Genomic DNA, 13,016 nt, shown 5'->3' with positions numbered 1-13,016 from the left:
GGTTTCACAGGACTGGATCTGCTGCTTCTACAGGAGAGGGAGCTGGGAGGTCATCTGCAACCCTCTCCCATCCTCTGCCATTTGTTTGCAGACAGAGGGCAGAACTCCCTTCTTACCAAGGGTGTGATGTTAGCATGTAGCCATGGCCTGCCCAGAAACACAGCTGTTCCTGCATATGGGAGAGTGCTGCTGCCATGCAGGAGACGTTTTGCGGCACATAAGATGTGCACAGTAAGACAAAGGCTTCAAAGAGGAGGCACAAGAGAAGGAACAGAGGATCTCTGTCCATTCTTACTTTTTTGGCTACACTAAGAGTCCCTGAATGCTTTTCAAGCTTTCACATACCCTGATTTTTCAGCAGCAGTTTAACATTGAATACCTTCTCGCGCTGGATGCAGTAGCTCCCTCATTTCTATTGTCCATGGCCCTAAGGTAAGATTTGAACTTTCAGCCACTATAACATTAGCTCAATGCATTTGTCTACTGCCACACATTCAGCTACAACGTAAATGAAAGAAAGGCTCCTCAGATCTTGCCTCTTTTCTTTTTTTACCCCTTTTATAGTTATTCCCTATCTTAATTCATTAGGAAGGAGATGAAAGGAAGGGCCTGGAGCGTGTTCTCAGACAGCATATAATGGAGACCAGCAACAGCGTTACCCTGACCAAGCCAGATGATAAAAGCCTGCATTTCAGAGTGTCCACTCCCCACTCTGTTTCCTTCCCCACACCAAATTCCAGTTCTTTGCTTCTGGCCTCACATCAACATTTTATAGCAAAGAACCAGCCCTCAACCTTTGCTACAGATAGCAGTTTGGCTTGGAAGGGAGCTAATACATGTTCCCCGGGTCTCAATGCCTGTCACAGGCAACACAGAGATATACTGCGGCTAAGATCCTGTGTTTAGAAGCAGTGTTGGATTCACCTCCTCAGCACAGCCTGTGTAACATATACTTATGCAGGTGATAATGTCATTCATGCCTGCACACGCAAGCTTTGAGCTCTGCTCAAGGTCACTGAGAAATACATCAGAGCTCAGGACACATGCAATATGTGCTTCACTTTTAACTGCTTGCTGCCTGTACCCCTATGACAGGTTCTCCCTTACACCCACCAGCAGTAAGGAAACCCTAACCAAGAAAAGGCAGCTGCAAACAGAAGCATAGAATCATAGAATAGTTAGGGTTGGAAAGGACCTCAAGATCATCTAGTTCCAACCCCCCTGCCATGGGCAGGGACACTTCACACTAAACCATCCCACCCAAGGCTTCATCCAACCTGGCCTTGATGCATGGATGTATACATGTGCATGCATGCATGCACCTAAAAAGGGAGGACACCTGGCAACGCAAGGGTATTCTGAAAGGTTTGGGGGCAGCACTACAACCACCTTCCCACCTCTCGACTACACTCTTCATCCTAAAGCAGCTGGTGAACAAGCAATTGCTGAGCATTCCTCCTTGACAGGAAGGGGCACCAGCCCCTCCTGGGCTCCAAGCAGATCTCCATCTGCATGCCCAGACAAAGGGCTACCTCCCTGATGAGCCAGACAAGCACCAGTGCGACAGGCCAGCACAGGGACTATTAATACCCAAGTACATTCTGTTTCCATCTCCCACTTGCATCCAGAACTGGAACTGATTCAGGTCCAAGTTATAGAAAAGGAAAAAACAACCCCCCATCCCCTCCCCCAGGAAGCAGGTGGTCCAAAATGTTGTGAATCATAATGAGGAGGTTAAGAGCCATAAATCACTGCAAAGAAAATATTTACAAAACACAAACTGTAACTAATAACTGTATTTAAAAGGGGACTTGGGTGGCTTACAAAATCTGGGAGGCAGACTGTGCTCACTCCACTGCTTCTAGATCAGTCTTAGATCCAAAAAAGAAACCAAACCCAAAGACCTTATTTGAATCAAGAGCTTGAGGAATAGTGTGGAGACAAGGACTGTGAGCTATGACTGGCAGAAGGCAATCTTCCCACTGCAAAGGAGAACACAGACAACGTGGGAAGATCTCTGCAGCTTCTAGTGAAGAACCGGCGTCAAAACAACCCGTCACCCACCAGTGAACCGGTATCTACTGAGCAGGTTTGCTGGAAAAACAAGTGAAGAATTATGTACCAGACACAAAACCCCTTCCTTGCCCCACCACACTCTAACAGAGTAGGAAGTAACACTGTCAACGGAGCAGTGACAGACTAAGATCCAGCCCGCTGTTTTCTGACAGTGGCCAAGTCTGTGGCATCTGTGGAAGAACACAAATCAGGGCAAACATGCAGTGATTTTTCTCCAGATCAGCCTCCAGCAAAATGAGCCAGTTGATGTCTCAACTTCCAAAGCACCTTATGGACAGGAGTTCCAATGCTAAATTCTTAGTTATATGGAAAAAACTAAGAAACAGAAACCTGGTTGGGTTTGTTTTTTTCCACATGTGGCACACGATTATTTCCTATGTGCATCCTTGTAAGTGAAAATGAGACAGTTTCCTATTTTATTTCTCATACCATACAATATTCTGTGTACTTGTCATATGCCTTCACTCCTGTCAGCTCTTTTTGTAAGTGAAGATTTCATTTCTTCTCATAAAGAACCTGCTGCCTCCCTTTCATCACTACTATTATCCTTCTCTGTACTACTTCTAGCTCTGCTACAACCTTTGAGAGATATGCAGAAGTACCACAGCTGTATACTCCAACATAATGATATTTGCTGGTTTATTTCCTATTTCTCTTTCAAAATCATTTTTAAATCTGTCTCACTAGGCACAAGTCTACAAGTGCTGACAATAATCTGCCTCATACTCAAAATAATAAAATAATCTGCCTCATACTCAAAGCAAATTCCTGATGCTAAATGTCAGAGTTTGCTACCTCAAGACAGCAATTTCCAAGCTGAGGTGGCCAAACAATCAGCAGCCAGATACTTATTTGAAGGTAATTCTTCCCAGTGTCTACCTGCTCGGCGGTATTGAAAGACAAGTGAGGATATTCATTAAACATACTCTCCACCTGAAATACCTCACATGAGCAATTGCTTTAATTACTAAAGTGATGAAAAATAATTACAGAAGAAAATTCTGCAATCTCAAACTAGGCAAAAAACACCCAAGGGAAAGTCATCATTATAGTATCATCCATGTGTTATAAAAGGCAGTTGAGGAGCCCCTTGGTGCCAGTGGCTCCCTTCTTTCCAAACCCTTGCCAGATGTATGCAGCACAGCCAGATAACCAAGCAGCTTCCCTGTCTTGCTTCTGAACACAGTATGTATGGGTCTCCCACCACAGATGGGTCTCCTTTAAGGAGCTGCAAAGTCAATATCCCTTTATCATACAGCAGATGAGTTAAATATGTTTCAGTACGGCACATCGAGAAGCTGAGAGACACGATGCTCTGTAATTAAATAATGCTGGATGCTGGTTCATGACAACGCAACACCAAGGCGACAGCACCTGCCATTTTCATGTGAAGTAATTTACATAAACTTATTCCTCTACTTCTATACCTCCAGCTGCATTCCATAATTTATACAGACACACAAATTCTTCCCTCTGACATTAACAAGAGAAATGAGTTGAATAATCAGCTCACAGTGTTAAGTGCATTGCATTTACTATCAAGCTAGCTTTTTTAGTTCAGCGGATGATTAATCTTCCCTCTGCGGGTAGAGTACCAGGAGACGCAGAGAGCTGACAACTGCTCTCGGCTTCTGGCCATGCACTCCGTACGCTCACCTTGCAACAGCAGCATTTGCTGGATCCCTCCAAGAGCTGCTCTAATTCATTAACCCAGCAAAAGAATTGGGCAGCTTTCTGCCAGGTCAGTGAATTAAAGTAGCTCATGTAAGGAATGCCAGAGCCAGTAAAAAGGAGTGGGAGTTTGTGCTTAAAGCCAGAACTCGCCTTTCTGACAGCAGTGAATCTTTAGATCAGCTCAGCTGCCAGAGGTACTGCAGCCTCATTAGCATCTCCACTCACAGCTATCTGTGCTAGGTGCCTCCATTAGGGATAAGCACACTAATGTAAACCAAGGGGAAAGGGGGAAGTAACCAGGGGCCCAGCACCATAAGAAGTGAAAACAGAGTGTCAATGGTTGAAGAGACAACAGGCTGCAAAAGGCAGACTCAGTAGGCCAAATATGGTCCGGTACCTCAGTCTATTTTTAATCCAGGTCTTTCAGCTGTGCTTTGGGACAGTATCAAGAGAAAGGACAGATGCCTGGAGATGAAGACTGGGAGGCCCACATGCCAGGCAAGAAACAAAGCCCCACGGATGAGGTTTGATCCTAAAATAAAAAAAGTTTCCAAAATACTAAGCTGTTTGTATTACACCACCTATTGTGCCAATTTCTTCTCCATGCCCCTGCTCTGAAAGCTTTGAATGCTTTTCAATACACTCAGACCTCCAGAATCAAGCTCATCCTTAGCTGATGACACCAACCAGTCATTCCCCTTTTGCTCAAGGCTTTTAGACTGCGTACGAAGGCACGGACTTTGACTTTCAAAGTTTATTTTACTGAAGCTCACTGCCAATGTTTGACCTCAGGCTTCCAGACCATTAACTCAGACACCACCAATCCCAACTCATTCAAATGGACTTCCTCACCAGAATCTGCCACGTTTCTGTGAGGTGCTCCTACACAGTTAGGGACACTGTTACAGACCCCATTACTTTGCTGCATAACATCTTGCCAAACAGACGGAAGTTTCCTTTCCGTGAGGGACCTTTAAGCCACTCCATATTCTCTACTACTTTTGCATTTATACTAAAGGCTACCAGCCTGAAAAGCAAGAAAGTCCTGCCATCTGAGCACACCTTTTACTATCTTGGCCAACTGGACCAAGCACAGGCCTTGTTCTTAAAAGCAAAGAGAGACCTTATCTGTCTGGCTGAAGGAATTTCTGAATCATCCCATGGGAGCACAGGCTTTAACTCTGCAGCAAAAAAATGCACCGGCTGTTTGGTCTGGGGTATCGCCTTCACATGACAGCAGCTGCGCTTGTCAGTTGCAGTAATGGCAGGGAAAGACCATACATCACCCGTGATGAGTTTTTGCTCTGCTGAAGTTAGCACTGTTGTTTGAGCAAGACAACAAAATGGTGAAAGGAAAAGATGCCTTCAAGCATAGCAGTCAAGTCCACATGTCCAATAAGTAAGAACCAGAATGTGTGACGGACTAAATGCTTGACATTGGCTATAGATGTTCAGGGTGAAATAACTAAGTTGTTCTGTTGTACTTTAATAGCACACTTTAGTTTGAGTAACTACTGAGTCTTCCTCCTTCCCCTAGTTCCTACATCATTAACCAGTGTACTGAGAAGGAGAAAAGTTACAAGCAATTATACCCCAAGGCAGCCCACAGAACCAAAATAACTTCATATAGGAGTCCTAGACAGAAAGATAAAGGGACTCAGAAGATCCAGGACCCTGTGCATGTGAAAGTCTGGCACGTAAAAGGCCCTTATCTGAGGTGCCCTCTCCCTCCCCCTGGATTTCTTCATGTGACACCATCTGGGATCCTCTGAGTTTGATCAGTCCCAGCCATAGCAGCAGCAATGTGCTCATCTGCTCCCATACTCTTTTCCCAGCTATCTATGGCCTGTGAGCCCAACTCCACATGCTCAGCTCGCACATCTTTAACCACATCAAATGGTCAGACCAGACGTGTCCACCTGCCTCCAACAGCCAGTACAAGCATTACATGTTACTGAGCCTGCTTCTCACATAACCCCTGCCAGCCAGGCTCCCTCCACAGCCTCCTGGCAACACCGCTACCTCCCAGCAGTCTCCCAGCAACGCTCCCTCCGGCACAGATGGGCTCCCAGTCCCTCCTTGCAGGCTAGCCAGCCTCCCCAAGCACTGCAGGCTTCTTGGAGCCGGCATCAGTTGATGAAACACAGAGCTCAGCCCTGCAGTGCCACAGAGATGGCTCCTAATATGGAAGAGGAGCAGGAGGACTGGCAAGAGCTTACATCCAAGGTCAAGGCTCGCATCATTTCCATTAAAAATGAACACTCTAAAGCTCTGGGCAAGGCTGGGAACAGCAAAAAATACACAGGAAAGCCAGTGCCCTGTTTTACTCCCTGTTTCCAGCTTTCTCATCCAACTGGCAGCGCTTGAGATAGCTGCTGGAGACGGGCAGCCCAAATCTTACGAATTGGAACAGCACTGGGCAGCCTGGTACTAAAATGATGACTTGCATTTCTGCATACTGCACCAGCTCTAAGTTTTATTTTCAGCCTGATCTCATCTACATTTGTGTTTGCTGAGGCTTCATTTATGCACTACCAATGCGCTTTACAGGGTTTGTACTCCTTTTCTTCTTCAAGATGCTGAAGTTGCTGCATTCCTAGGATGAACTCAAAGATACCACAGTCATAGCCAGCGGTGCCAACCATGCAGCCCCTGCCCACTGCAGAAGAGGCAGATGCACATCCTGGGGACCATGCACACTTCAGCTGGCACTATCAGCTCTTCCAATTGTTGGCACTGAATTCACTCAGTACTTAAAGGGGGGAAAAATAATCTCTATGAGCCAAACACCCAACTACAAGTAAAACTGAAAGCATTAACAGATTAAATCCACCCCTGAGAACCAAAGGCTCTCACCATAAGGTTCTTTATTAGCAAGTTAAGTCTTAACAAGTGGTTTAAGCGGTGGATAAAGCTTTTGCTGGGATAATCTGCCAGCATGTTGCCCAGTGCCAGTTCCAGGCCATGGGAAGAAGAAAGCAAAAAACCTAAGAAGGTGAAAATCTTTGTCTGGCAAATAGATGCCCAGTAGCTGAGAGGTCCTCTCCTGTCTTTGTCCCCTGAAGCTCCTTGCCATCTTCAGAAAGTGAAAGCAAAGTATTTTTGTACTCTGCTAACTTCCTGAAAACAAAGACACATTGGGATTACACCCACATGCATGTGCTCATCCTAATCCTTTGTACCATCAACCTTTCAGAATTTGCCTCCATCACATTCATTTGAACTGCTTGCCAATTAACACAAGGTAATTAACACCTCTGTAAAGGACTGTCTTCAGACAATGCCACCATGGTAAAAACACCATGATCCCAAGTACTACTGCTCTTTGCAAACACCAATTTACAAGCAGAACATGCACAAGAGGAAGGTAGTAGAAGGTCAGAAGCTATGTTTTATTTATCATTCTCTCCTTTTCAAGCCTACCACTGATTTGCTGCGTACTTAAGAAGCAGCCAGCAGTCTAATCAATGGCTGCTTTTCCCCACAGCACTGTGCTGCTCTCCTGGCTCCTCACCCTTCTGCACTTACTGCGAGAGATCCGTTCTGCGTGCTGGCTGTGTTCGTGCTCTGCTCTCCATGCGGCTGCGTGCTTCCGTAGAGTGTCAGATTGTGCTCGCTGGTCTGGCCTGCATAGTCCTGAGTGTGTGGCACCCCATACTCTGTGGGAATCCCGTTCTGTGGGGGTGGCGGAAATGGGATTGTGGTGAATGGCTGCACCATTGCATCAGGAGTTGCTGCTGGCTCCTGGTTACCCTGAAGAGAGGGAAAAGGAGAAAACAGCTGTATACTACAGAAGATAAATCAAACCATCAGCATGAGAAATTACACACAGGTGTTCATGTGAATATCCCACCCACTGCCACCATCATATTGCACAGTCTTCTATTATCTTCTCTATCAAAAAGAGCACGCCTTGCTCCTCTGAGCCGTGACACTGTTTTCTTAATCTTTCTGGGCAACTTTCTCACTACTGGGTGGCACACAAAGAACCAATTATGGGGCTTGCAAATTGCATGCCCCTGTAATCTCACACAAGGCTTTATGCACAGTAAAGCAGTATTTTGGAAGGGGAAAGAGGCACTGAAACATCGGAACAGAGAAGGAAACACAGACAGAAGAACAGGGTTCTTTAATATCCCTAAAAGTACCATATCTGGGTCCAGCTCCTCCAGCCTGACCCTCATGGTCCTGCTCACAAGCAAGCACATTGTGTGGTTCAGAGCACACTTCCCCGCTGTGTAAAGAGGAATGCTTTTTAAAACTCATCTGTGCAGTAGCCCCCTCCTTTGCTCCAGCAGCACCAAATACAGAGCACGGGTGCTCAGAAATATCCCATTTGCTTCTTGCTGGCCGTACAGAAGACACCGAAGAGCTGTGGGGAACTGAGCCGAGACTGGAAACCTAGAAGACACTCTCCCTCCCCTCCCAGTGCTGAGCATCACACATCACACTACCATCACATAAGGCATTAATTACCCACTCCTTCCCCAGCTTACACTATCCCCCAGAGACCTCTGCACAAGGACAGTGAACTTTTTAGCAGCTTTTAGCACTGCCTTAGATGTAGTTGACACCAACCAGATGACTCAGAAACAGACAACTGACCATGCAAAATATATTACGGAAAGACAATAAAAATGCTACCCCACCATGCCTGAAAACCACCCAAAGCAAACACAAAAGCATGCAGCCACCGCAGGGATCTCACCGAGGCGAGGCGGGAGCAGGGAGCTGTATTCATTCAGCCACCTGGGGCAAAGGAGAACAGCCTTGACATTGAAGCCCAGGCTGCTGCACTGCTCCTACTGCTTCCACTGCCGCAGCAGGGGAGAGAGAAAATCCACGGAACAGATTTATGATAGGAGGGCTGTTTGATTAATGTGTGTGTCAACAGACTAATCCTGATTTTAAATTTTGGCTGCTGTTCCAGCCCTGGGTCCTCCGCCACGAAGCCCGGAGGTGCTTTGAGCCTATTCTGACACCAGCACGCTTAAATAAATGGAGAAAAGTGGAGCAGACCTTGTCCCACGGATCGGAAAGGCAGTGGGAATTACCAAGCAGCCTGTCAGCAGAGAGCGTGCAGGGGCTGACGGACCTCCAGTGAAGCCGGACAAACCTTTCAGTCCCTTTATCAGCCTACCTGCAGCTTTCCCTTCTGGGCAAAGGAAACAATGATGAATGCAGCGCACCTCCAGCCAGCACTGGGTCATTCAGACACTGGCTGAATCCCAAATTTGCTCTGACATTAGTCTATCTGGTCTGCCTCCCTTGGGGGCCACGTGGCCACATGCTCCGGCAGCTGGGGAGAAGGAGAGGGAAGGGCATTCAATACCACTTAGCGGAGCTGAGCTGCAGCCTTGGCCCGCACCCGAACGGTCGGTCTCATTAACTGAAGTCCAGCCCTGCTGCCTGCAGGAACACAAAACTCTGCAGCTTTATCGGAGAAAGAAGCATTGAGGCAAGCACGCCGGTCACAGCCAGTGCTTGGGTCCTTGCACACACTGCCCCAGGCAGCTGCAGCCCTGCATCGCCTGCTAGCAGCTCTACAGAGGCTTTCCACACACCCAGCACATCTCCTGAGAGCAGAACAAGGTGGAGGGTTTTCACCTCTGAAAAGGAGGGCAGCTCCACCAGCCCTCTGCATCTGCTCACTCCTTTGCCATTGTCAGCTTCAAAGCAAGGAGCTTCTGGCTCACCCTAAACCATCCCCAAGATCTACAGGGAGAGTGTGACAAATGGGAGGGAAGAGAGGCTGAATGATGGTTATCCCAAACCAGATATCAGCAACCACAACACTCCCCCACTCAGGCTATTTATCCCCTGGTCATGCTAGCTCCACTCCATCCGCATATTCTTTTGCTTACTGTATTTAATCATAGCCAACTGCCTGGTGTACTGCTTAGCATCATAGATTAGAATCGTAGAATAGCTGGAAGGGACCCTCAAAGGTCACCTAGTCCAACACCCCTACCATTAACAGGGACACCTTCAACCAGATCGGGTTGCTTCCATACATCCCATGTTGTCTATCCTCTTCTTGTGTTTAAAGTACAAGCTAAATAAATATGAAAGTGATGTTTTTAAATGTAAATTTAGAAAATTGGAAGGGTAACTCCAGAAAAGATGCAGTAGCAGAAACTATTCCCAGGTTTCTGAGGACAAGTTGGATTTAAAAGCAGTAGTACCCCAGATCAGAGGAAGAGAATGCTAATTAGCCATAAACAAAACCTATTCTGCCTTCCTCTCAGCAGTGCAGGGCTGCTCCCCAAAGGACACACTCCAGTGTTTTGTTTCATCTCACTCTTAAGACTACTTAAAATGCCAGCCCATCAACCTTATATAAGCTTATTTTCAGCATTTTTACCCCTCAGTTAACAACGTTCCTTCCAGTTTAAATGCATTTCAACCTTTTAAATACTTTCTGTCCCTTCTTCAATTATCTCCAAATGTTTGAAGGATGAAAAATGTTCTCTCTCACTTCTGCTGCTTGTGGCATTTTGATAATACAGCTTTATTTTGAGCTTAATCACACCTTGCAAGCCAAAATATCCTGGTAACTTCATTACTTCCCTCTGACCTTCCTAAGATTTTCCAATACAGAATTTCTGGTGCAGAATGAAATGTTTTTAATACCATTGTCACTCCCTCCCAATCACACCAACATGCAAAAATTGTACCTTTTATTACAAATGTAGCCCGAATTTAATGTCTCAGGTTATCTGTAGATCTAGCACCATTATGCTTGTTCAGGTTTCATAGTCCCATAGAGTATCTCTCTCTCTTGAATGATTTTTCTCTTGATATGACGATGTACACATTTCCCATCTGACTTTTTTTTTTGTAATTTTAATTTCCTTTGATGCTTTACAATTACTTTTTTCTCCTGTTTCCACTAGCGTCTACAGAAACGGACTCCCGATGCAATCTCTGCAGGTTTCACGGCATACTGATATCCTCCAAACCCAATGGAGATTCTACTTCCTCTGTTATTCTACCAAACTTCAACATTTACACAACACTTCATATTTTCAAGAACTAACACAGAAAAGAAAAAAAAAAGTCTCATTTATCTTCAAATATAGAACCTGGACTCCTTTCCCTACTTCTAACCCACCAGGGAAAATCCTGCAGTCACAGGCATTACTTTTCCCACTTCTCAGGAGGTACAAAGCACATGGAGAAACACCCAAACCTCCTGGTGAAGGTACATAGGTAGAAGGAGAGACTCACCTGAAGGTATTTATCCTATACAATCTTCATAGCATACCCCACTGCACTGCCAGTTTTGTCTGTGTTAGCTCATTAAATTTTCTTCAGCATTTCCTCAAATGCAACAACAGACCACGATGGGTATGTCCAAGAGTAGTCACCACCCCCAAACACACACAAGTATGCCATCACAGGACTAGGAAAGCCTGGCTGCAGCTCCCCACAAGAACTATTGCCATCTTCATGCATGGGATGGCATATCTTAACTACCCCTTAGGAGCAGCCAACCACAATGCAGGGTGGCTGCTGGCATCTCTAGGAGGGGAGCCTTAGGGATATTTGGCTGCAGGAATAAATTCAGCAGATCCAGGTTAACCAGTTCTCTCTGTAAGTTTATGCTGCCATGCACAGACCACGCTAGCTGCCATCCTGTGTTCACCAAGCTGCGAAAGGCTGTTTAGTGCAACTGGAACTCAGTGTAATTAACACACACTCCTCTTCTTCGAAAAAAAAAAGGAGAATACTTCAGTACAATGTATGGTAATCTATGGTTCAAAGAAAACCAGCAGTTCCTGTGTTTTCTATTCATTCTGTTGCTCTGCTCCCAACAGAAATCACTTACCCACACCAGGCAAGGAATTCAAAGCAGCTCCCCTCTTGCAAAATGTTGACATCCGATTCATCAGCACCCAAGCCCTCAGGGCACAAAAGGGATACCCATCTGGGCTCCCCTTTCAGGTCCCTATTCTCAGCCCTACAAAAGTCCACTCATGTCCTCACAGGTACCAATTTCCTTCCTTAAATCAGGATTTTGCCTATACAGGTCAGTACAACCCCATCCCACATTTTGTTTAAAAAGCCAAAATAACTATACCAGTGAAGAATCCCTAATGGGGACACACTGCTAGGAGTTTACGCAGCTTTAACTTAATTAACAAGCTCTGTAGCTCCAAGCTAAGCAGAGGAGCAGTAAGTAACTGCATGCAGCTGTACCTTGCAGAAGGGTGGAAGCTGGGGACCATGTCTCAACAAGGAGCAAAGTGGTTCATTCAGCAAACGCGACACAGGATGAATTCTTTCAGCAGACAGCAGGTGGTGATCCAAGATCACGGCACCAGAGCTCCAAGAGGGAACACCAGAAAGGCACACAAAGGCCTCCTACTTCCACAAAGCTGTCAAAGATCAGTCTATTCTGTGAAGGGCTGGTTTTGTTTTGCTCATTAGAGAAACGGGTGTAATTACAGGGATATGAAAGAAGCCTTATAGCAGCGCAGCTCCACATCCCTTCTGCATTGGTAGGCCACAATATGCAAAGATATTAAAGTATGACCAACCACATAGAAATTACAATCCTCGTGAAGCTGAACCGGTATAATTTCTGTACAGACATTCCCAAGCAAACTGCCACAAGGTCCGTGGTGTTCATAACCCTCTTGCAAGTCATAAGCATCACAGAAAGGTGAAGAGAAATGCCACAGCATGTGAACATCAAATAATCTCTTAAATACGCCTTTCAACTCTGGTAACCCCCAAATCATTGGTATAGATGCGAATATATGCCTATTAGGGGAACAGGGCTTCTAATAGGTATGCCTTCACTGAACTCATTTGACGAAAACACGGAGCAACTGACTTGCAGCTAACTGAGGCAATTAACCTGTTTGTGAAGACCAGTGTGTTCCAGGCTACCCCTGTTTGCTCTCTGCACTAACCTAATCCCTTTCGTAAACAGCACAAACATTTGTAGCTCAGATCTGAAGAGCCCGGCATGCCTGTTCAACCTGGAGCCGCTGCCTGCCCCCAGCTCTGTGCATGAAAGGGATCCTTGTGAGCAAGGGGGATGTAGGGACCGTGCTGTCCCTCCTCCAACCCAGGTCACAGCATGACACACGGCTTTGGCAGAAGAGGCCAAGCACTGCTCCCAGGCTGTACGTGGACAAGAGAGAAAGGGCCTGCCATACCACACTGCTGCCCAGGAGCAAGAGAATAATAAGGAACATGGGCTGGAGTTTCCCATTCCCCCCCCCAGCCCCTTCTCACAGCTGAACACAAATTAA

General features: G+C 46.1%; 1 protein-coding gene across 11 annotated transcripts in view; it reads right to left on the bottom strand.

Annotated features, from left to right (window-relative positions):
* The window catches only part of RBFOX2 (RNA binding fox-1 homolog 2), a 173,801-nt gene that overhangs the window by 53,438 nt on the left and 107,347 nt on the right, over positions 1-13,016 (bottom strand). For all 11 annotated transcript variants that reach the window (XR_010612715.1, XM_065679213.1, XM_065679171.1 and 8 more), the window contains one exon: positions 7,279-7,503. Coding sequence is in view for 10 of the 11 variants with exons in the window: in XM_065679213.1 (XP_065535285.1) it covers positions 7,279-7,503 (225 nt within the window). In the remaining variant the exon portion in view is untranslated. The remainder of the gene's footprint in view (positions 1-7,278; positions 7,504-13,016) is intronic.

The sequence above is a fragment of the Lathamus discolor genome, chromosome 1 (assembly GCF_037157495.1).
Source record: "Lathamus discolor isolate bLatDis1 chromosome 1, bLatDis1.hap1, whole genome shotgun sequence".
NCBI classification, from domain to species: domain Eukaryota; kingdom Metazoa; phylum Chordata; class Aves; order Psittaciformes; family Psittacidae; genus Lathamus; species Lathamus discolor.
Note: the sequence above shows the minus strand (reverse complement) of the source record. Positions and strands in the feature narration are given on the sequence as shown.